Source organism: Ursus maritimus, unplaced genomic scaffold, assembly GCF_017311325.1.
Source record: "Ursus maritimus isolate PB19 unplaced genomic scaffold, ASM1731132v1 scaffold_28, whole genome shotgun sequence".
In the NCBI taxonomy this organism is placed as follows: Eukaryota; Metazoa; Chordata; class Mammalia; order Carnivora; family Ursidae; genus Ursus; species Ursus maritimus.
In genome coordinates, this window is record NW_024425341.1 from 4,361,076 (window position 1) to 4,387,506 (window position 26,431).

The window sequence follows — 26,431 nt, forward strand, 5'->3', positions numbered from 1 at the left end:
GTTTTGGACTGTTGTATTTTCATTCTCATTGGTCTCCATAAATTGTTTAATTTGATTTTTTGATTTCGTTTGCTCAGTCATTCCTGAGCAGGATGGTTTAGTCTCCAAGTGTTTGAGTTTCTTCCAAATTTTTCCTTGTGGTTGAGCTCCAATTTCAGAGCATTGTGGTCTGAGAATATGCAGGGGATAATTTCAATCTTTTGGTATCGGTTGAGACCTGTTTTGTGTCCCAGAACATGGTCTGTTCTTGAGAATGTTCCATGGGCATTAGAATAGAATGAGTATTCTTTGGTTCTGGGGTGTAGTTTCTATATATATCTATGAGGTCCAACTATCGAGTATGGCACTTCAAAGCCTTTTGATTCTTTGCTTAGTTTTTGCCAGGGTGTTCTGTCTATTTCTGATAGTGGAGTGTTGAGGTCCCCTACTATTAATGTATTTTTATTTATATGTCTCTTTATTCTGGTTAAGAGTTGGCTTGTGTATCTTGCTGCTCCCCTGTTGGGGGCATATATATTTATAATTGTCATATCCACTTGTTGCATACTTCCCTTAAGAATAATATAGTGCCCTTCTGCATCTCTAACGATAGTCTGTAGTTTAAAATCCAATTATCTGATATGAGAATTGCTACCCCAGCTTTCTTTTGAGGTCCATTGGCGTGAAAGATGGTACTCCATCCCCTTACTCTCAGTCTGAATGCATCTTTGTCTGCGAATGATCTCTTGTAGACAGCAAATGGATGGGTCATTTCTTTTTATCCAATCTGCAACCCTGTGGTGTTTATGGGATGGTTCAAACCATTTACGTTAAGACTGATTACTGAGAGATATGATTTTAATGATGCCATGTTGCCAGTAAAGTCTTTGTTTGTATTGGCTGTGACTTTCTGTTTTGTATCACTCTTGGGGCCTTTTTACTTTTATAGAACCCCCCATAATATCTCCTGTAGGGCTGGTTTCGTGGTTACGAAATTGGTTAGTGACTGGCGATTCTGAAATGTCTTTATTTCTCCATCAATTCTGAATGACAGCCTTGCTGGATAAAGGATCCTTGGCTGCATGTTTTTCTCTGAAAGAGCTTTAGATATGCTCCCCCAACCCTTTCTCTCATTCCAGGTCTGTGTAGACAGGTCTGACGTAATTCTGATGCTCTGCCTTGGTACGTGAGAAATTTCTTTGCCCTGGCCGCTTTCAATACTGTATCCTTGGATCTAATATTTGCGAAATGCACTATGATGTGACGTGGCATAGGTTTGTTGTGGTTGAGCTTGGGAGGGGTCCTCTCTGCCTCTTGGACACGAATGTTTGTTTCCCTTGCTAGATTAGGGAAGTTTTCAGCTACAATTTGTTCAAATATCTCTTCTAGACTCCTCTGTTTTTCTCCCCACCTCAGGGATGCCGATGATTCTAACATTGGATCTTTTCATTGAGTCAGTAATCTCCCCGTAATCCACATTCGTGGGTGTGGATTTTTTTAAGACCGTCTTCTATTTTCATTTTTTCCTCTATTAACCCATCCTCCAATTCACTAACCCTTTCCTCTGCTTCTGCGACCCTGGCCGTCAGAGCCTCTAGCTTTGCCTGCATTTGGCTCATAGAATTTTTAATTTCTGTCAGATTCGTTCTCATTTCTGTCCTTAGGGATTCTATATTCTCAGTAACCTTTTCGTTAATAGTTTTTTCAATTCTACTCATCATTTTGACCATCGTTACTCTGAATTCCATTTCTGATAATTTGGTTACATCCATATCCATTATTTCTGTGGCAGAGGCCACAGACTCACTGTCTTTTCTTTGCTGGGGGGGGGCTTCTCCTTCTTGTCATTCTAATGAGGAGAGGTTGCTGGGTTTCCAGAGCCCAAATTTTGACTGGGTCCCAGGCCTGTCTCCTTGTTTTATAGGGATCTTAGGGATGTGGGCTTCTTCTTTAAAGATTTTATTTATTTATTTATGTGGCAGCCAACCAGCGAGAGAGGGAACAGAAGCAGGGGAGTGGGAGAGGAGAAGCAGGCTCCCAGCGGAGGAGCCCGATGAGGGACTCCTTTCCGAACGCCGGGATCACGCCTAAGCCGAAGACAGGCGCTCAATGACTGCGCCACCCAGGCGCCCGGGTTGTGGGCTTCTGATTTTTCAGCCTGCCTTCTGGGGAGGGGCCTGCCGCGCCGATACTCAGGCAACTGGTTTGAGAGTCTCCATGTCCCCTGCGAGGGGGAATGGGGATGGGCACTCTCTGAGCCGGTATTTCCAGGCTTTTGTTCTCTGGCGGCTTTCCCTGGCGGTCTGTTGTGTCTCTTCTGAGAGTCAGAGCAGCAGTGGCCGAATTTCAGCTTCTGTCACAGAACAGAGGGATTGCGGCCCGTTCTCCACTGATGTTCTGGCCACTTTAACTCTGTTACTGTTGGTGCTGCTCAACGCTGCAGCATCCCGGGATGTGCGCCCCACACCCGGCGTCCCAGCCCTCACTTCCAGGGCCGGCGCGTCTCTGTCCTTTGTGTTTCTAACACCGCCAGCCGCCCCGCGTGCGCTCCGGAAGCTCCCGGTCTCAGTCTGGATCCGGTGAGCGCACCGGGATTCCGGTGTTCCGCAAGATGCCTGGTGGCACGCGCACCCGGCTCACGGTCAGTCTGCTGTTTTGCGGGTGCCGACCACGAGCCCGCCTGCTCCCCCGTGCAAGTGGCTGCTGCTTCCCGGCGCCCAAACGCGGCGGCTCCCTCCCTCTTCCGTTTATCTTCCGATATCTGTGCGCGGTTTCATGGCTCCCCGCTTCGTACCTCAATACTCAGCGCTGGAGATGTTCATTTGTAGAGATCTAGATGCGTCTTCCTGCGTCTCAGGCTGGTTCCGTGGTTGTTTAGGCTGGTCTGGTACCTATCCAGCTCGACTCGAGGGACCAGCTGAAAACGGTGTCTCCTACTCCTCCGCCATCTTAACTCCACCTCCTGGTTGTGAAATTTTATGATTCCACCGGCAGTTCACATTATATTCATCACATCCTCACCAACACCTGTTATTTTCTGTGGTTGCTTTTTTTTTTTTTTTTATGGTAGCAATCCTATTACGTATGTGGTGATATCTCAATGTGGTTTTGATTTGCATTTCTATGATTATTAGTAATATTAAGAATCTTTTCATATGATTTTTAGTCTTTTGTATATCCCCTCTGGAGAAATGTCTATTCAAGTCTTTAGCCCATTTTTAATTGGTTTATATGAATTTGATTTTTTTATTCTTGGATTGTAGGAGTTCTTTATATTTTGGATGTTAATCTGTTATCAGGTGTATGATACGCAAATTTTTTCCCCCACTTTGTAGGTTGCCTTTATAATCTGTTGATCATGTCCTTTGAAGCACAAACATTTTATGTTTGGTGTAGTCCCATTTGTCCATTTTTGCTTTTGTTGCCTGTGCTTTTGGCATCATAGCTAAGAAATCGATGTCAAACCTAATGTCGTGAAGATTTTCCCCTGTGTTTTCTTTCAAGAGTTTTATACTTTGGGGTCTTACATTTAGGTTTTTAAGCCGTTTTTGAATTAATTTTTGTGTATGGTGAAATATAGAGGTCCTAACTTTATTCTTCTGTATGTGCATATCCAATGTTCCCATCACCATTTATTGAAAAAGTTACCTTTTCTTCATTGAGTATACTTGCTGAAGAGACTGTCCTTTCTGTATTATGTTATTTTGGCACATTTAACCATATATGCAAGGGTTTATTTCTAGGGTCTCTCATCTATTTCAGTGACATATATGTCTGTCTTTATGCCAGTACCATACGTTTTGATTACTTTGTTTTATAATATGTTTTGAAATCAGGAAGTGTGTGTCCTTCAACTCTGTTCTTCTTTTTCGAAATTGGCATGGTTATTTATGGTCCCTTGAGATTCCATATTAATTTGGGGATAATTTTTTCTATTTCTATTAACAGCTTAACTTCAATTGAATACAAAAGCACTACTCCTTTATAATTCTAGTCCACACTTTGTGTTGCTACATAGATTATAGAATTTGTTTTGTTTCGTTTGGTATTTGTCCTTCCAATTCTATACAATATTTAAAAGTAAATTTATCCACCAAAATTACAATAATGCATGTTACTATATTTGTCCATGTATATACCTGTATTACAGAACTTTATATTTTTCTTTTGGCTTTGGGTTGCTGTCTAGCATCCTTTCTTTTCAACATGACTACCTCCATTTAGCATTTCTTATAGATCACGTCTAGTGGTTATTAACTTTTGTTCATTACCTCAGCTTTTATTTTTCTGAAAAAAGTCTTCATGTCCTCATTATATTTTGAAATACAGTTTCGCCTGATATAATTTTGGTTGACAGTTTCTTCCAGCATTTAAAAAGTATTCATCCCGATCCCTTCTGGCCTATAAGGTTTCTTCTGAAAAATCTGATAATCTTATGGGAACTCCCTTATAGGTGACAGGTCAGTTTGTCTTGCTGCTTTCAGGATTCTCTCCTTGTCTTTGGCTACGGGGAATCTTTGTGAGTCTCTTTGGATTTATCTTGGTTGGAATTTGTTGAGCTTCTTTTGTATGTTCACTCAGATTTCTGAAGTTTGTAATCATTATTTCTCCAAATAAACTTTCTGTTCCTTTATTTCTCTCTTCTCTTTCTGAGACCCATTATAGAAATAATACATACATTGGTCTGCTTGTTGATGTAAATAGCTTCTTTTTATATTCTTCATTCTTTTTTTCTTGTTATTTCTCTCACTGGATGATTTCAAATGATCAGCCTTCAGGTCTGATTCTTTCTTCTGCCTGATCAAATCTGATTTTAAATAATTCCCTTAAAATTTTAGTTCATTTATTGTACTTTTCAGCTCTAGAATTTTTTAAATAATATTTTAAATCTCCTTGTTGATATCTATACCAAGAATTTATTCAGAATTTATTCAGATATCATTTGAAAATCAATTAATGTAACCAATTCCACCAATAGGTTAAACAAGAAAAATTCTTTGATCATATCAATAGATGCAGAAAAAGAATTTGACAAATCCCACACCATTTGTGATGAAATTTAGGAAAGGAGGTCTGGAAGGGAATTTCCTTAACATGAGAAAGAACAGCTAGAAAAAACCTATAGCTAACACTTCAATGGTGAGAAACTAAATGCTTTTCCAGTGAGATCAGGAAGAAGGCAAGAATTTAGCTTACCAGTCCTTTTCAACTTTGTACTGGGAGTGCAAAACACTGGTAACACAAAATGCTGTAAGGATGAAGAGCAACAGAAACTCTCATTCATGAAGATGGGAATGCTAAATGGTACAGCCACAGTAGAAGACAGTTTGGGGATTTCTTACTCTTACCTATGATCCAGCAGTTGTCCTCTTGGCAGTCACCCAAATGAGTTGAAAACATGTCCACACAAAATCATGTACATGAATATTTATAGCAGCTTTATTCGTAATTACCAAAAATTGGAAGGAACCAGATGTCTTTTAATAAGTGGATGATAAAAACACTGAAATAAATACATATAAAGAAATGTTATTGAGTGACTTAAGAAGTGAGCCATTAAGCCATGAGAAGATATAGAGGAATCTAATACTTGTTAGTGAAAGAAGCCATTTGGAGAAAAAGCTAAATGCTGTTTTATCCTGTATTATACTGTATATTGTACTGTATTATTATTCTGTGATATTCTATAAAAGGCAAAACTATGGAGATAATGCAAAGAGCATTGATTGCCAGAGGTTTCTGTGTTGCCAATATCGCTACTTCTCAAGTTTTAGTTTTTAAGACAAAAGAAATGCTACTTGCAAGGTGTTCTAGTATTCTCCCTTCTTTAGAAAACAGTTTGATTTATCCCCCTAAAACTATTTCTGAAGTCAAAACTAATTGCCAAGTGAACCTTTAAGAATCTGTGTATTTTTTCTGAGTGTTCATTTGAAAAGTAATATAGTTACTGAAGCAATGCTTAATCTTCTCAATTTAAAAAGAAATTAGGGACAGTTGGGTAGCTCAGTCAATTAAGTATCCAACTCTTTATTTTGCCTAAGGTCATGATCTTAGGGTCATAAGATTGAGCCCTATGTTGGTTCTTTCTCAAATAAATAAATCAATAAATAATAAAAATAAATTTAAAACAGATTTAAAAATAAAAAAACAGGATTTAAGTCAGTAATGTCATAAAATCATGAGATTGCATTAATCTTAATTGTTATTTCTCAATGCCATTTGGACTAAAAATGCTATTACTCAAAGATAATAACAAAATTTACCTAATATTTTCCACATTTTTAAACAAATAATGAACTTTTGTATACTAGTTCACTTTTTAATTTGTATTTGCATTTACTTGAAAAGATAAAATAAGTGAAGAAACAACTTAGATAAAAATTCTGATTTTTTTTTCTTTTTAGTATCCACAGACGATAACTTTAGAGGCATTTTCCGTTGTTATGACACAGTTGCTTGGAGTGAGTCTGGGATTAACATATAATAATGATGCCTTCACTTGTTACTGCCCAGGAACTGCATGCATAATGAACACCAAAGCAATGTAAGGTTTTATTTTTGTCAAATCTATATCTTCCCTTGGGAAACGTTTGTAGTATTTTTAAATGTATAATCTCTTCCAGTATAACCTGATTAAGAATATTTTTTATTAAATGAACATGCACTTATTTAATGTTACTAAAGGAAGGGAGTACTTTATATTGTAAAAAATGTGCTTAATCATTCTATATTCTATGTGATAGTGTAGAGAGAAGGTGGATGTTGATGATGACTTTCTGGGTAAAATTTACTCATTCACCCCCAGATTTTTAATGAGCACCTACTGTGTCCTGGTTATTGTGTTAGGTTGACTACAAATGATTAACAAGATACATAAGTCATAAATATATTAGTTCATCAGGGACAGAAAATTAAAAGTGGGTATAAGAACAAACAAAATATAAATAGTTTAAGATAGGTGCCAAGAAGAAAATAAATAGGGAAAATATGGGGAGAAAAAATTTTCTGATACAGTAGTCTGGGAATAATTATGGAAATAATTATGTTGGGATCTGAAAGAGAAGGAATGAATCTGGTTATTAAAGACCTCATTGAAAACTTTTCAGTGAAACCAAGTGAAGTAATAGTTGAATAGGAACAAGCTCGAAAAACTTGACAGACTGAAATAAGGAGGTTTCAGGGACGATAAAAATGGGGGAAAAAAATAGCTGAGACTATAAGGAAGAATGTTTTAGACATAAGAAAAAGAAGTAACATAGAGTGAGGCTAAAGAATCAGGGGAAGAAGTCCAGGATGTGATATAAGAATGTAGAAAAGAGCCTGATCATGCACTCATGATGTGGGAATTGGGGTTTTATAACAAATGTAATGAAATATATTTTTAATTGGTTCATTCAGTATGGATACTAAAAATTATCTTGTAAAATATATCAGAGAGAGCACTAATATAGTGATATTTGGGAAATGATGAATTTCACAATAATCAATAGCCATTTCTTAAGACTGAGAGAAAAGGAGATGTCAAGAATTATTTGGAGGTAGGGGTTCTGGATCAAGAAGGCAATATAGGAAGAATCTGAACTCATGTCCTCCTACAGACACAACAAATCCATAGCTATGTATGGAACATTTTCCTCTAAAAAATATAAAAGTTAGCTGAGGACTCCCTACATATTGGGCGAACAAGAAAAAGCCCATATCAGAGTGGGTAGGGGAGGCTAAGACATAATCTTACATCTTTCTGTAATTCCCACCCCTCCCATAACAACCCACAATTAGGAGGAAACTGAAATCAGGAGTTTCTCCATGAGGAATAAAGGGTTTGAATCCTCATTGGACACCCCAACTGTTAAGATAGCAGGTACTCATTTGGCTCTGTCCATCTGTTGTACTCTAGAATGTCAACTTTTAGAGTTGTCTGGCATACCAATTTTGGTAGCTGCTACCCAAAAGGCAACCTTTGATCACCTACCTCTCGTGGCCAGAAAGGTTTGTATTTCTGGGTCTCATGGAGCTATAACAAATGAAGAGACAGTTCTTGGCCAGCTACTGCTTTCCTAACATTGCAAAGATAACAGACTGAAACACAACCTCAGACTTTCTGTGAAATGGCCTATTTGCTCATCCTGGAGCTTCTGCATGAGGGTAAGGCTTCTGGTTTGGGGCACCTCTGGAGTCCTACTAAGGTACACTCTGGAAATGGAGTCTGTGCCATTTTGTGCCCTTGCTCTGCTTTATAACAGATCTCTGAGATCTCAGAGAAAGGAACTTTTACAATCATCTGGTACCCCAATTTTTAAAAATGCTGCACAGTGGACACCTCTGTATCTCCTGGCTCTTTTGGCCATCAGGATGTATGTTTGTGGTCCCATAGCACTGTGTATATTTTCATACTTAAAAATATGTTGCTTGAGGGTCTGTCTTCCAATCACCCTGAACCTAGGTGCTGATTGAGATCCTCCCCTTTGGGGCAATGAAAAGTCTTGGTACATCCTTCACCACTTGGAGCCAAAAACTAAAATATGCTGCTTGGACAATCACAAGAGTTTAAGAGACAACCAAGAGTTAGGACAAGATTGAATGGCAAGATTCATCTCCTGTGTGAGGCCACCCCTTCAAAACTAGAAGAGGTGGCTGTTTCTTCTAATACATATCAATGGACAGAGAAAAAAACAAAATGAAGAGACAGAGGAATGTGTTCCAAGCAAAAGAAGGTGGCAAAACATTGGCAAAGGACCTTAATGGTAGAGAAGTAAATAATCTACCTAATGGATTTGGAGTACTGGTCATAAAGACGCTCATCAAGCTCAGGAAGAGAATGAATGAATAAGGTGAGAACATCAACAAAGAGTTATAAAATATAAGAAAATACCCAATAGAAGTCATAGAACTGAAGAATAAAATAACAGAACTGAAAATTCAATAAAGGGATTAAACAGCAAAATAGATGAAGAACAAGAAAAGAACAGTGAACTCAAGAATAGGGTGGTGGAACTCACAATCAGAGCAGCAAAAAGAAAAAGAAAATTGTAAAAATGAAGATAAATAAGGGGCTTACTGGACAAATAAAGCAGACCAATATTCACATTATAGGGATCCCAGAAGGGATCCCAAAGGGACAGAAAACTAGTTAACGTTTGTCACCATAAAGAATAACATGTCTTTTTTTTCTTGCGATAAGAACTTTTAATATCTAATCTCTTAGCAACTTTCAGAAGTGCAATACAGTGCCCCTCCACCCTTCCACTCCTGGTATGCACCCTTGGCCAGTACAAGAGCGCCATCCAAGCAACAACCCATCCTGACATATCAAGTGGGTGCCATCAGCCAGCACTAGAGCCCCTCCCAAGGGCCCCACACTGGGGATCCAGCCACATACTGGCCTGCAAGAGTCATGGCCTGGACTCTCAGGTGGGACAAGGGCCAGCCCTAATCACCGGTGTGCCAGTAGCAGTTGTGGCTGCACCTCACAGGTGCACTGAGAGACAGCCCCACTAACCAGAAAGTTTATACCAGTCATGGCCTACCCAGAACAGGAGAATGCACACAGCCCATACAGGAAACAGTCCTGGAGCAACCGGCTTTGGTGTCCAGGTGGGTTTGCACTACTGGGCCCAACAGGACTACCTTCTGCTTAAAGCCACTCCTTCAAGACATAACTACCTAGTACATAGAAACAAACAGAAAGAAGCAAAATGAGGCACCAGAGGTTGCAAATGAAAGAACAAGACGAAACCTGAGAAAAAGAACAAAATGGAGATAAAGTTCAAAGTAATAGTCATAAAGGCGGTCACCAAACCATAAGAAGAATGGATGATCACAGTGAGAACTTCAACAAAGACATAGAAAATATGAAAAAGAACCAATCAGGCTGAAGGATACAATAGTGAAATAAAAAATACACTAGATGTAATCAACAGCAGATTAGATGATGCAGAAGACTGGGTAAGCAATCTGGAAGACTGGATAGTGGAAAGCACCCAGAGAAGCAAAAAGAAAAAAATAATTTAAAAAATTGAGGTTATTTTAGGGGACTTCTAGAGTAACATCAAGCATAATAGCATTCATGTTAAAGGTGCCCCAGAAGAAGAAGAGAAAGCGAAAGAATCAGAAAACATATCTGAAGAAATAATGTCTGAAAACTTACCTAATCTAGTGAAGGAGATCCAAGTTCAGGAAGCACGGAGTCTCAAATAAGATGGAACCAAAGAGAGCAAAGACACATTATAATCAAAGTGTCAACATTTAAAGATCAACAGAGAATCTTAAAAGCAACAAGAGAAAAACAACTAGTTATGTATAAGGGAACCCCCATAGGATTATCAGCTGGTGTTTCAGCAAAAACTTTATAGGCCAGAAGGGAGTAGCATAATATATTCAAATTGATGAAAGGAATATTTACAATCAAAATATGGTACCCATCAAGGTTATCCCTCAGAATTTAAGGAGAGATGAGGAGTTTCTCAGACCAGCAAAACTAAAGAGTTCATCAATACCAAAGAGGTCACACAAGAAATGTTAAGGGAATTCTTTCAATAGAATAGAAGAGGCCATAACTAGAAATAAGAAAATTATGAATGAAATGAATCTCACTGGTAAAGGTAAACATATAGTAAAGGCAGCAGGTAAACCACCTATGTAACTAGTACAGAGGCTGAAAGACAAAAGTAGATAATCATCTACCTATAATTGGTCACACAAAATAAGATGTCAAATATGATATCAAAAAGAAAACATAGGGAGAGTATAAATGTAGCACTTTTGGAACACACTTGAACTTAAGCAACCATCAACTTAAACTAGACTGCAATGTACATAGGATATTACATATGAATCTCATGGTAAACACAAAACAAATACCAATAATAGTTACACAAAAAATAAAGAGAAAGGAACTTAAACATAACACTAAGGGAGGTCACAAAATACCAACAGAAGACAGCAAGAGAAGAAGAAAACAGAACTACAAAAACAGTAAGAAAACAATCCATAGAATGGCAGTAAGTACATATCTATCAATAATTTAAATATATAAATGGACTGAATTCTCCAATCAAAAGACATAGGGTATTTAAATGGACAAATAAAAACAAGACATATATATATATATATATATATATATATATGCTATCTACAATAGACTCATGTCAGATCTAAAGACACACAGAATGAAAGTGAAAGGATGGACAAAGATATCCCATGCAGATGGAAATGAAAAGAAAGTTGGGTTGCAATACTTCTAACAGACAAAATAGACTTTAAAACAAAGGCTGGGGCGCCTGGGTGGCACAGCGGTTGAGCGTCTGCCTTTGGCTCAGGGCGTGATCCCGGTGTTATGGGATCGAGCCCCACATCAGGCTCCTCCGCTATGAGCCTGCTTCTTCCTCTCCCACTCCCCCTGCTTGTGTTCCCTCTCTCACTGGCTGTCTCTATCTCTATCGAATAAATAAATAAAATCTTAAAAAAAAATAAAATAAAAAAATAAAAAAAAATAAAACAAAGGCTGTAGTAAGAGACAAAAAGAGATCATTACATGGTGATAAAGGAATCAATCCAACAAGATGATGTAACACTTGTAAATATCTATCTGCTTAACATAGGGGCACCTAAATACATGAAGTATATATTAACAGATGCAAAGGGAGAAATTGACAGTAATACAATAATAGTAGGAGCTTTAACACCCCACTTATATCAATGGATAGATCATCCAGACAGAAAAATCAATAAAGAAACATTGGCCTTAGATGACACATTAACCAGATGAATTTAATAGATGTATATAGAGCTTTCCATCCAAAATTGGCAGGGAGCACATTCTTTTCAAGTATACATGGAATATTCTCCAGGATAGACCATGTTAGGTCCCAAAACAAGTCTCAATAAATTTCAGAAGTTTTAAATCATATCAAGAATCTTTTCCAACCACAACAATATGAAACTAGAAATCAATTGCAAATCAATCAATTTAACTTTAGTAGAAGAAACTAAATAATAAAGATGAGTGGAAATAAATGAAATATATACTTAAAAATTAGAAAATCTAAGGGAAACTAAAAGGAGATTATTTGAAATGATAAACAAAACTGATAAACCTTTAGCCAGACTTTCAAGAAAAGAAGAGAGACATTGATGAAAGAAACTGAAGACAACACACAAAAAATGGAAAGATATACCACGCTTATGGATTGAGAGAATTAATATTGTTGAAATGTCTGTACTACTGCATATATAGATTCAATGCAACCCCTATCAAAACCATGACATTTTTCACAGAGCTAGAACAAATAATCACAAATATGTATGGAATCACAAAAGACCCTAAGCAGTCAAAGCAATCTTGAGAACAACTAAAACTGGAAGTATCACACTCCCTGATTTCTTTTTTTTTATTGGTGATCATTTTTTTAAATGTTTTTTTATTATATTATGTTAGTCACCGTACAGTACATCCCTGGTTTCTGATGTAAAGTTCGATGATTCATTAGTTGCGTATAACACCCAGTGCACCATGCAATACGTGCCCTCCTTACTACCCATCACCAGTCTGTCCCATTCCCCCACCCCCATCCCCTCTGAAGCCCTCAGTTTGTTTCTCAGAGTCCATAGTCTCTCATGCTTCATTCCCCCTTCTGATTACCCACACTCCCTGATTTCAAACTCTACTACAAAGCCATAGTGATCAAAACAGTGCAATGTTGGTAATTAGGACACCTGGTGCATTTGCTTGGGGGTTATTTTTTATTGAGTTTTGATTTACATAAAAACAAATGCACATATTTTACCTGAACATTTTGATGTCTTTTGACAACTTATACATCTTCACAAATACCATCCCAATCAGGATATAGAATACTTCCCAACACCCCCAAAGTTCCTTGTGTACCCTTCCAGTCAACCCTCCCCCCAAGGCAACTACTTCACCAATTTCTATCACATTAGATTAGTTTCATCTGTTCCAGAAATTCATATACACAATAGGCAATGTTCATGTCTGACTTCCTTTGCTCAACAGAATGTTGTTGTATGCATCAGAAGTTCATTCCTTTTTATTGCTGGCTAGGAGTCTGCTGTGTGAAAAAAACACAATTTGTATATCCGTTCATTTGATGGACATTGGATTTGTTTCCAGTGTTAAAACTTTATTAATAAAGCTGTTATGAAAATCCTTGGCCCCTCAAAACAAAACAAAACAAAACAAAACAAAACAAGAGTGCAATGTTAGCACAAAAACGAACACATAGATCAGTGGAACAGAGTTCATAAATAAACTTACACTTAAATGGTTAATTAGTCTTCAAAAATTTAGGCAAAAAATACAATGAGGAAAGACAGTCTCTTCAATAACTGGTGTTGGAAAGACTGGACAACTACATGCAAAACAATGAAAGTGGATTTTCTTGTATCATATACAAAAATAAAGTCAAAATGTATTTAAAGACTTAAATATAAGACTGGAAATTATAAAACTTTCAGAGGAAAACATAGACAGTAAGCTTTAGACATTGGTCTGAGCAATATTTTTTGGATCTGTTTGGTCAGTAAAGGACAATAAAAGCAAAAATAAACAAATGGGACTACATAAAACTAAAAAAACTTGCACAATGAAGGAAAACGTCAATAAAATGAAAAGGCAACCTACTGAATGGGAGAAGGTATTTGCAAATAATATACCTAATAAGGGGTTAATACCCAGAATGTATAAAAAACTTGTACAACTCAACACTAAGAAAACAAATAATTCCATTAAAAATTAACAGAGGACCTGAATAGGCATTTCTCCAAAGAATACATACAGCTGGCCAAAAGACTCATGAAATATGCTCAACTTCACTAATCATCAAAGAAATGCAAATCAAAACCACAATGAGATATCACCTCACACTTGTCAGAATGGCTGTTATCAAAAATAAGAAATAACGAGTGTTGGTGAGGATGTGGAGAAAAGGGAACTCCATGCACTGTTGATGGGGATGAAAAATGGGGGAGGCGCTATGGAAAATAGTATGGGAGTTCCTCAAAAATTAAAAACGGAACTACCATATGATTCTGCAATGCCACTTCTGGGTATTTATTTGAAGAAAATAAAAACACTAATTTGAAAGGATATATGCACCCCTATGTTCGTTGCAGTATTGTTTACAGTAGATAAGGGAGCAACCTAAATGACCACTGATAGATATATGGGTGAGAAAATATTTTTTATATATATCAGGTATGAGAAAAAACTATGAGATCTTGCCATTCGTGCAACATAGATGGACCTAGAGGGTACTATGCTGAGTGAATAAGTCAGAGAAAGACAAATACCCATGATTTCACTTATCTGTGGAATCTAAAAAAACAAAACAAGCAAAACAGAACAAAACAAAACAAAAACAACAAACAGAAACATACCGTAAATACAGAAAGTAAATTGGTGTTTGCCAGAGATGAGGGGATGGGAGAATGAAAAAATAGCAGAAAGAAACTAAAAGGTACAAACTTCCAGTTATCAAATAAATAAGACATGGGGATACAATGTACAGCATAGGAAATATAGTTAATAACACATAACAACTTTGTATGATGACAGATGGTAATTAGATTATCATGGTGATTACCTTGTAATGTATACAAATGTTGAATACAAATGTGCAGGTGAAACTAATGTAAGATTATTGTCAATTACCCTTCAATAAAAAGAAATAATAAAAAAATTCTATTCTCCACTAAAAGGAACTGGGACACCTTGGAGAAATGATTGATTCTAGGGCTAAGGCAGAAATATCAAATGAGTGTGGAACATCTCACGCATGTCAGAATATAAGGAGGTGTTCAAAAAACTATGGAGATTTGTCAAAGGGACACAAAACCAGTTTGAAGTGGCTCCCGGTAGCCAAATCAGGGCAATTCGAATGTCATAAATAACAATGATAGTAATGGATTATAACCCAGTTAGTATAATTGGAAAACATGTTCAGAATTAAAATTGTGAAACATTTGTTAGTATGCAATGAAAACAGACTCAGCAACGATTCCGTAATTAACGTTGCCAAGTTGCATAACCTCAGCGTAGTTACGAGAAAACATTTTATGATCCTAAATCCTAAATTGAGGAAAAGGATTATTTTAGCAAATAATCAGCCTGTAATCATAAAACTTTTCAAATTCAAGAACAAATGTAAATAACTAAACTAAACAAACTTAGATATTGAGAACTAAATGGTTGATTCTGAACTGTATCCTATTGCTATAAAGTGCCAATACTGTGATGATGGGGAAATTTGAATGGAATCTGAGGATTAGATGTTAGTAATGTGTCCTATCTCTGATTTTGAAGGGTATGCTTAAGGAGAATTCATTTCTATGTAAGAATTATACATTAAAATACTTAGAGTTATTAAGATTGTTTTTGGCAATTATTCTTAACTGTTTCAGGAAACAAAATTTATTCTTTGAACTATATTGTATCATTTCTCTAAGATTTAGATTGCTACAAAATTAAACAAAAGCCCATTAAGCAGTACACTTAGAAATCTACAAATTTAAAATGAAAAAGAATCTTGGACTTACAGATTTTATGTACTCAATGTTGATATATTTTAGTTGGTAGATTTTGATACCAAAGAATAAATAACCCTGATTTTTCATTAGCATAATCATCTTTTCTTCCTTCAGCTTACATAAATTTCCTAATGCATTTCATTTTCTTATAACTATTACTTATTATTATAATGATAATAATTATATTGACAATAATAATGAAAATAAGATATATTTAAAGAGAGCTTTTTGTGTGTGAAGCACTGTTAAGAGTTTTAATATATTCTAACTCATGTCATTTTAACTTCCTCTACATGCTAGCTATTATATGGAATTACGATACAAAGGGACTTACTGCTTTTATTTATGACTTGCATTAGGAAAAAAACACATGAAACTATTAATACACTATATGTTAACTAACTGGTAGTTAAATAAAAACTTAAGGGGGAAAAAAGCTTCTCCCCTTCCTGGCTCTTCTGTAAGTGAAGTGTACAGAATTCATAGTACTCTATTGAAGAGGGTTTCTTTGAAACTGATTTTCATCCATTTATCTGAAGAATATAATTTATTTTTAGACGTTCCCATGGTGTAAAGTTTTTTAGCAGTTGCAGCATGGATGAATTTAAACGTATGGTTTCACAGCCTGAATTTGAATGTCTTCAGAATCAAATAGTTTCAGAAGTGGCTTACCAAGGAAGAAGTTCACTCTGTGGCAACGGAATTTTGGAACCGCCGGAACAATGTGATTGTGGTAGTAAACAGGTCAGTGACAAACATAATAGTTTATCTAAAGATTTTTCTTGTGTTTTCTGTGTAGCCTTATAAACATAGATGTGATATAAAATGGAAAGACTTTTTTTTTCCCCCTAAATGCTGCACCATTTATCAAATATCTAAGGGAGATGTTGGGGCATGTGATAATTGACTCATGCTGAATTTAAAGCATTTGAAGAGTTTAAGTAAAGGGTAAGTGTAGCGTGGATTAAAGAGGTAGATTTTCTTCATTGTGTAACCACTGATAGCAATACCCGCTTTTCTGTATTATAAACACGGTTAACGTCAATACTATTACCATCACCTCAGTGATCTCCTGAACACCTCCAAAGCGACTGCGTTGGTTCACTAAGTTATTACATGTGTATTGTTTATCTCCTCATCTCCTAATTTCCATTCTTGCAACTGTGGGATCTTTATTTTTAACTCGACTTCACAGAATTTGATTAATAATAATTCTTGATGTGTTGTTATATTTAGCTTTTTGCTATTTTTTAAATTTGTGCTTGGTAAGATGGCTAATCATTGAATTTTGTTATAACCACTTTCATATAATTATAAATAGTGATAATTTTGAATATTTCATATTTGCTTGAGAAGATGTGAACTGTTAGGAACAAAATTCTATATAATTTGGTTGCATTATAATTTTTAAGTTAATGACTCATACTCTATATTTTTATTAGTTTCGTTTGCTTGAACTCTCAGTACTTAAGAAATAATATTGATACCTCCAACTATACAGTTGTATTTGCCCATTCTCATTAAAACTGACTCAATTCATACTTTGTATATTCTGAAATTTTTTATGTGGTGCAAACATATTTACAATTTTTATATCTTCCTAGAAATTTAACATTTACCTTTAAATACTGAATCTGTTTTTCTCTCATGTTGCTTTCTGTTTTAAAATCTATCTGGTCTGGCATACATCTGTATCCGTACACACACAGGCTTTCTTTAATTCTTATTTCCCTGATATTTTTCTATTTACATTTAGTTTTTGTGTACTATTAAGTTCAATATTTTCATTGGGTTTTAATTTATTATTCACTCTGTCTTTGATATATTAGATTATCCCTGTAAACATTATTATGACTTTTTGCCTATTGTTTTAATTAACTAGAGTCCATAATTTATCCATTTGTTTTTACCTAATGACATCTTTCTGTCCCAAGATCATCTCCAGGATACCTCATTACATTTACCTGTTATGACTTTTTTTTTTTTTTTTGAGAGAGTAGGGAGGGGTCTAGGGAGAGGGAGAGAGAGAGAATCTTAAGCAGGCTCCACACCCATCCTGCAGAGCCCATCGCAGGGCTGGATCTCACAACCCTGAGATCATGACCCCAGCCAAAATGGAGTTGGGCACTTAACTGACTGAGCCACCCAGGCACACCTGGCTGTTATGACTTCTATGGTCCTCTAGACTACATATTATTTATAAGTTTAGTTGTCTCAAATGTTTACATTTTCTATGTAAATGTAACTTTTCACTTTGCCACATCTGTTTCTCAACTGAATTTTTTCTTTTGATCTGTATGTTTTGTTTTCTTTCTTCCACTATTTCTTTCAGTGATTCAGTAAATACGTACTTTCTCCCTTTAGTGATTATCCTTGCATTTTTTTAAGAAATATACTTAAGGTTTTACCATATCTGGGCCACATTCCCCCCAAATAACCGGATTTATGATCCAATTAACTTACATGACATTTTTGTAAAATATTTAATTTCTGTCATTTTTATTTACATTAGAAAATACTCCAGAGATTTTATTCAGAAGATAGTTGCTTTATTTGATCTAACATTCCTTTTGCTTATTAAGGGTTTTTTTTTTTCCATGTAAAAGTTTCCTTCTGAGATAATGTCCTTTTGAATTATATTCTATTCCTTAAAATATACATAAATACATACTTAAAATATACTTTATATATTCTCTTTATGTATGTTCTCTTGATAGGGCAGTTCACTGCCCACTTTTGTTTACCAAAAAAAAAAAATATGTATGTCGTACTCATCATTTCATTGTGATATATAATACACATGAATAATGAATGTAGAGTGTTAACAAATAGATACTTAACAAGCACCTGAATAACTTACTCTAAGGTCAAAACAAAACCTTACCTCTGCCAAAGGAGTTCTGTGTTCACATGCCCCTTTCTTCCAACCATCATTTACAATGTAATGATGATCATTTCAGTGTTTTACTCTCCAACATAGTTTTACCTCTATTTTTTGCAGCCTTAGGCAATATACTTTGGTTGACTGTTTCGTACATTTATATTGCAGTCCTATGGTTTATATCATTTGGTAACTCGGCCTTTCACTCAATATTATACTTGCAAAGTTCATCTATTTTTGAATGTAGCTGTTATAGTCCAAATGTTTTCATTGCTTTTAGTGTTAATTTTTATGAATAATATAGTTCATTTATTGATCTGTTCTATGTCAGTGAAAATGTAAGTTTTATTATTAAGACTCATGCAGTTATGGCTTTTTTTGCACATGTTTCCTGCTGAACATGTGCCTGCATTTCTCTAGGCTGTACCCCAATAGGTGAACCTGCTATGTCCTGAGGTAGATGTGTATGTATTTTTTGAATTGAGAATGTCTTACCTACTTTGGGTTTTCTTATTCTTGAATGGTCTGTGCATGTCTTTCATACATTTTTTGGCTATTTCATCAGCATTCACTTCTGTAAACTATCAGCAGTCTATCACTTGTTGGTAGAAGGCTCAGAGGTACGCTGTTTCTCCAGTAAACCAAGTTTTCTTAGCATGAGACAGGTCTTGTAGGCAGGACCCCAATGATCTAATAGTTCAGGTGAAGCAGTAGGTGGGCTGGTGATATCAGTTTCTTATGGGTGAATAGCCTTCTATTTGTGGGTTTACCAGTGTCAGAGGCCAATGTGTTTATGATGGAACTTTTGGGGGTTTTCCCACCCAATTAGATTGGATTGTATCATAAAGAACTTTTAATGGGAATATCAGAATCATACCTTTACTTCACTGAACTATGGAATAAAGTTCTTTGGTTCCAATAAGCCAGTGAATGTCAAAGGAAATTCAGGGCCAGAGGATGAAATCAGCTGTGTATAGTCAGAGATGCCTGCAATTTCATGGGATCGTAATTAGAAATAGGGCCCAATGGCAAGGCTTTCTTCCCCCATTATCCTGGACTGCTTTCAGTGATCTTGTTGCTGAACTCCACCTACCTCCAATGAAAGTTACCTGGTTTTTTTTGGTGATTCATATACCAGCATATCAAGAATATTATTTGGATTGTAAAGTCTGTCTTTAGTCATATATGTTTAAATTAAATAGCATGCAGCATACAGCAATAAAGTTTTTCAGTGCAGACCATTATAAAAATGTTATGATTGTGACAGAATTATCTACATACTCGATAATGTATCACATTTCACAAGAGTTAGTATAATCCAGAGAAGACACATCACTGTGGGAGTCCAGAGCAGTAAAGCTATGCTCTAAGCATGCCTGATGAAATTAAAATGAATTTGGTCAACTTCCCACAATGGTATATAAAGTAGTAGCTATACTCTTTGCTATATGCCAAAGGCCATTAGTGGAAAAAATATTTTAATTTTTTAAAGATTATTTATTTATTTGTCAGAGAAAGAGAGAAAGCGTACAAGCAGGGGGTGCAGCAGGCAGAGGAAAAAGCAGGCTCCACGCTGATCAAGGAGCCTGATGTGGGACTCAATCCCAGCATCCTGGGATCATGACCTGAGCCGAAGGCAGACGCTTAACCAACTGAACCACCCATGCATCCCAGAAAAAATGTTTTAATTATTGTTAATTTGTTGTTCACTCTGGGTACAAAGGTTTCTAATTCTTGTTTATATTTCTGTGGTATAATGCAAGCCTCTCCTTACTCAGGACTTCCCCAGCCCCAGAAAGTACTTCTTCATTTTTTCCTTACATGTGACATTTTACAACTTTTAAATATTTTAGGAGTACAGGCAGTTCTTACTTTATCCAATCATTATAGAAGCTATGAATACATATCATGTTGAGAACCAAGAAAAAATTTATCAAGGGATTAAAACTAACACAAGAACAAAAAAATACACAAAAGGCATAAAAAAACAATAGCCAGGTTAGTTCCAGTGTTGACTAAGCTCAAACATACATTTTCAGAATGTGTTACCTGCTGTAAAATATTAATCTATTTTTAAAAATAGTTGATGATTTTTAAAAAAATATAGTAATAGATTTGTGGCAAAATAGAGCAAATAACACAGTGAACTCTATGTACCCACCCCACCCACTACCCCAATTCCAACGCACAGTTTATTTATTATAAGCATCTTATGTTAGTGTTGTACATTTGTTATAATGGATGAGCCAGTATTGATACATCATGATTAACTAAATTCAATAGTTCACCTTTCGTGTTATACAATTTTGAGGACTTAAATAAAATTTATAATGACATGTATTCACTATTATAGTATCACACAAAATAGTTTCACCACCCTAAAAATCCCCTGTGTTTCACTTATTTAACCCCCCTTCCCTTCTCCCTAACTTTTATTTCTCTGATCTGTTTTGGGTCGATTTTTGCAGAAAATATAATGTCTATGTCCAATTTTTTTTTTTGCATATGCACATCCATTTGTTCCAACAACATTTACTCAAAAGATCATTCCCTATTCAATTGCTTTTGTTCTGTTCTCTTTTTTTTAGTTAAGGTGGGAGTGATACTTCCAAGCCCTTTACATGTCAGAGCTGAAACCAGAAGTCCCTGAATTGCTCCAGTTTCCATTTCACTGGTTAGCACCTTCAGATTTTGAATGATCCATTTGTTTTGGGAATTTCAGACCCGACTGATATATTTCCCTATCCTCTTTGGAGCCTCAGGCTGCCAGCTTTGCCACTTTTCCTCTAGATGGCCTAATCTTGTCCTTGGGAGACCCCTAGGTAGCCCATTGGAACCATCACTTCCACAAAACACACAGAGTCAGCAATGTATGACCTGAGTGTGTGCCTTCTTAAAATTTGTGGTGTTAGGTGGCTTGACTGCTTTACCCAAGTCCCACCATTGGTAACCAATATCTGTCATTGCCCCAGTAATTCTTTTCTGTGGGTAATACTGGCCTTATAAAGTACCTTGCCACACTGAATAGGGTCTACCTCTGTGATCATTAGGATCTGTGAAAATGATGGTGTGTTACTTTTGTGGATAAGTCAGAAAGAACAGTTGTAACATCTGCATTTTATAGCATATAGAGAAACACACACAAATGTTCACGTGTTCCCAAAATATATTTGGAATTTTTTGTGCAGTTTATGTTTAGGTATGCAATCTATCTGTAATTTTGTCTTACATGGCCAAAGGGACTTCGAATATAAGATCAAGCTAAGGACTTTGATAGTGTTAGGCATCCTCTATTATCTAAGCAGATCCAATGTACTAATGACAAGGGGCAGGTCAGAGTCAGAGGACATGTGAAAATGATATTTGGAGATGTTTTTCTGCTGATTTTGAAGGTGAAGATTCCATGAGCCAAGGAATGCAGGTGGCCTCTAGAATCTGTAAAAGGTAGGGAAATAGATTTTCTCTAGAGCTTCCAGAGAATTCACAGCTTTCAACATCTTGATTTAAGTCCAGTAAGACCCCTTTTGGACTTTTAATCCCCAGAATTATAAAATAATGCATGCGCAGAGTTTTAAGCCACTAAGTCTGGTAGTTTTTTGTTTTTGTTGGGTTTTTGTTGTTGTTGTTGTTGTTTTTACAGCAGAAACAGGAAATGAATACAAGACTGTGTCAATTCTGTGTTTCTTTTGATAGGCAAATTCCTTGAATGTATTTTATCTATTTCCTGCCAAGTAGCCTGCAGTTTTCTCAAGAGAACAATAATTTGGCTATCATAGCAAGCCTAGATCCAATACATTGACCTATTTTGGGAGAAATCAATTGCTGCCAAGACATCTGTTGCAATCTCAGCAACATTTTGCTGATGCGTGTTCAAGGTCCAGTTCTTAGGAGACTGAAGCATAATGTAGGAGAAACATAAATACCAGAAGGGACCTGTAGGAGGTAATCTATATTCTATACCCCTTCTCCACCAACTGAGCCAGCTAGGCGTCCCAGAAATTACCATATTCAAAGACTTTACTGCCTATCTTGAGTGTGTGTTCCACTGGGAGCTAACTCTTGGTTGTCTACCTACCTTTTAAAATTTCTTCTTTAGGAATACATTTCAGGACACCTGGGTGGCTCAGTCGGTTAAGTGTCCAACTCTTGATTTCAGCTCAGGTCATTATCTCAGGGTCGTGGGATGGAGCCCCGTGTCAGGATCCACGCTCAGTGGGGAGTCTGCTGGAGATTCTCTCTCTCTCTCAAATAAATAAACCTTAAAAAAAAAGCATACATTTCATCTTTCTGAAGATGAAGATCTTCTGTAGCCCAGTAGTGAGAGAGAATTTCTCCTAAGAACAGACCATCAGATTCCTCATTAGATTTTCTCTGGCGTAATATCCAGATCTACATGGTCTTATGACTCAGACTTGAATTATTGGTTGGTTTCTTTTTCTGGCCCTTGGCTTGTAGGGAATTTTGTCTACATTTTGTAGAAGTGTGTATTCAGAGTATTTTATTGCCCAGTTCCTGAATATTTTTTCAGAGATTATTCCTGGGACACAAGAAGAGATTCAGTTGTTTCTGATAGCTTGGTCACACTGTTTATATGAACTGATTGATCTGATTTACATGCCTATTTCAACATCTGGGCACTCTTAGTCTTCATTAAAAACCTAGGATGGAGTCACGGTGGACCAAAGAAAAACGGTTGCTTGCCCCACTAGATTTCAAGGGCATCTATTGGAAAATTGGCATTTATCTTGGATAGGCCATTGTTTTATTATAGCTGTAAAGCCTGTTAAAAACAAGGTAACAGGGGCGCCTGGGTGGCACAGCAGTTAAGCGTCTGCCTTCAGCTCAGGGCGTGATCCCGGCGTTATGGGATCGAGGCCCACATCAGGCTTCTCTGCTGGGACCCTGCTTCTTCCTCTCCCACTCCCCCGATTGTGTTCCCTCTCTCGCTGGCTGTCTCTGTTGAATAAATAAATAAAAAATCTTTAAAAAAACAAAACAAAACAAGGTAACGGGACCACAAGGGAGTCACTTGGGCAACGCCCCATGTTACTAAACCAAGACTTAATTGGTTTTAGCTCTCCCAGAAATAGAATCTTAAACCAGCCAATCAGGAATCACCTGATCAGTATTAGTTATTGCCCCTGCTGTCCCCTAAAGGAATGTAACTTTGCATTAACAAGCCTGCTTTTTTGCTAGTATAACTTCCTTGTTCTTGCTCCCTTCTGCCTATAAAATTATTTCATTTTGTACGGCTTCACAGATCTTTCTTTGGCTAGACTGGATGCTGCCCAATTTGAATTGAGTTTTGCTCAGTTTATCTTTTAACAAGACCTTCTGCAATAAGCTGCAGTCAGTCTTTACATTCTCTTCCTCCATGTCCCTATCATTAACCAGAGTGGTCACTGACCAGTGATGCTTAGAGCGTGAGGTTGGTTCTTAAGCGACCACGTGATTCCTAGTCTTCAGATCCCGAAAAACCTGCATTGATCCCTAATATGTTAGTCAGATGAACCTAGGTTTTAGGATTTCATTAGGCTTTTCCCTGCATATATCTCTAATTTCTTCCCTTTCTCGTGCATTAAGAACATATCTCGGTAAATGTTAGAGTGACTAACTGCTCTTGATCACCAGGGATTTTTCTATCTATATTTATGGCTACCAGCAGAAGGAAAGTAGTTTTATTTTCTTGATAGTAGATGAATGGACAACCACCACAATAAGCTTTCCTTAATATTACAAGACCACCAACCCCACTGATGGAAATCATCAGGAACCTCAAGAATGATGGTCAAAGACCATTAGTCCCCATTATCACTGAAAACTTCAGCAACCAAGTTAGCTCCACACCTGGCCCAATGATCCACAGAACCCATCTGTCTTTACAGGCATTGTACTTTGTCTTTTGTTTCAGCACAAAGATTTAGGATGTGTCTAGGTAGTCTTCATTATATTTATTTATATTGTTTTCCTTCTGGCTTGCTGAATTTTGTTTTGTTTTTTGATTTGACTTATGTTATACTTAATTAGATGTGGATAAAATAAGTATTAAAATATTTACATTACCACAGACAGTTCTCCCATAACTCCATTGACATGGAGGAGTCAATCCCATTAGTACCTGAAATTTCTAATCCTGTCACAACATATTATTTTTGCCCACTACTGAACTTCACTTGAATGAATCATAGATTTTGGATCCTTTTTGATTCTAGATTTTTTGCTTATATTTTTGATATTTAACTGCATAATTGAACATATCTATAGTTCATTGGTATTTATTGTGGAGTAGTATTTTTTTTTAAAGATTTTATTTATTTATTTGACAGAGACAGCCAGCGAGAGAGGGAACACAGCAGGGGGAGTGGGAGAGGAAGAAGCAGGCTCACAGCGGAGGAGCCTGATTTGGGGCTCGATCCCATAACGCTAGGATCACGCCCTGAGCCGAAGGCAGATGCTTAATGACTGCACTACCCAGGCGCCCCTGGAGTAGTATTTTTTGTATGAATATAACATTGTTTATTTGTGCAATTACTTATGAACATTTAGGTTGTTTTTGGTTTCAAGTATTATGAAAAATGCTTCTAAAGAATATGTCTTTTTTTTTTCTCTCTATTTCCAGGAATAGAATTTCTGGGACATATGTTAATTTGTATTATTAAATTTGTAACAAAGCATCAATCTGCATTTTAAAATCCTCGTAATATTTTATATTCAAACCATCTATGTATGAGAGTGGCAGTTGTTCCTTATTCTTACCAACTTCTGTTACTTCCAGTCTCTTGCATTTTAGTCATTTCAATGTGTGCTGGTATTTCACTGCAGTTTTAATTTGTATTTCCCTGATGACTAATCATACTGGACAGTGTCTCATGTGGTTGTGAGACATTCGTATGTCTATGTCTCCTTTTTGAATGTTCACATATTTTACAAATTTTGATGGGATTTTTTAATTATATGGTTATAGGAATTCTTAATATAAACTATATGCAAATCTTTTGCCAGATTTTCTCCGAATATGTGGCATGGCTTGTACTTTGTGTCCTATCAATCCGAAGGTTGTGAAACTTTCTCATAAGCGTTCTTCCAGAAATTTACTGATTTTAGCTTTAATGTGTATGCCCATAATACATTTTGAGTAATTTTTGTTGTTTAAATAGTAGGGCATATTTTTTCTCTGTATGTATATCCAATATCTCTAGGCCCATTTGTTGGAAAATATCCTTTTGCCATTGAATTACTGTGCTATCCTTATTGAAAAACAGTTCACATACTTTGTGTTTTATTGATCCATATAGCTATCCTTACACCAATATCAGTCCTTCTTACCCTGACTCACAAAATTAGGTAAATTGTGTCTTCATATTTTGTATTTTTTCCTGAAGATAGATTTGGTGATTTTAGGTCTTTGTATTTCTATGTAAAATTTGGAATCAACTTTTCCATTTCTACTCATACCCCCTAAAAATATAAAAACTTTGCAAAATTTTGATTGGGATTTTTTTGAATCTATACATGAATTTGTGGGGAATTAATGTATTCAGAATGTGATTTTCAAACCATGAACATAGGTATATCATTCCATTTATTTAGATGTCTCTAATTAAATTAAAACCTAAATATTTCATGTTTCTGAATGTTATTATAAATTGTGTACCTTTTTAAAAAATCCATTTCCAGTGTCCTTTGCAAGCATATAGAAATAGAATTAAATCATAAAAGTTGATTCCTCTGACAACCAGCTTAACATTACTTTGAATGATTGATCCATATTTTGGAAAATACCTGCAAAATGTCTAAATTAAAATGATCAAATAATCCCAGTGAATATGTGAAAAAAGAATATACTTTTGGAGTTTATTCCAGAAGTAGAGAAACATTTCAGTACTTTCCAACATCTATCAAAATGAACAAGAGACAAAAATTATGATATTAAATATTGAAAAGATATTTGATAAAAGTTTGGATAACTAGAAGTAAAAAAAATATTTTTTTGATTTTTCTAATTTCTCAATGGCATACCACATT

At 36.1% G+C, this 26,431-nt stretch overlaps 1 protein-coding gene across 1 annotated transcript in view; it reads left to right on the forward strand.

Annotated features, from left to right (window-relative positions):
• Nucleotides 1–26,431, forward strand: part of LOC103677108 (A disintegrin and metallopeptidase domain 3-like) — a 108,982-nt gene that overhangs the window by 56,639 nt on the left and 25,912 nt on the right. The window contains exons 12-13 of the mRNA XM_040643167.1: nucleotides 6,384–6,523; nucleotides 16,083–16,269. Of these exons, the coding sequence (XP_040499101.1) occupies nucleotides 6,384–6,523; nucleotides 16,083–16,269 (327 nt within the window). The remainder of the gene's footprint in view (nucleotides 1–6,383; nucleotides 6,524–16,082; nucleotides 16,270–26,431) is intronic.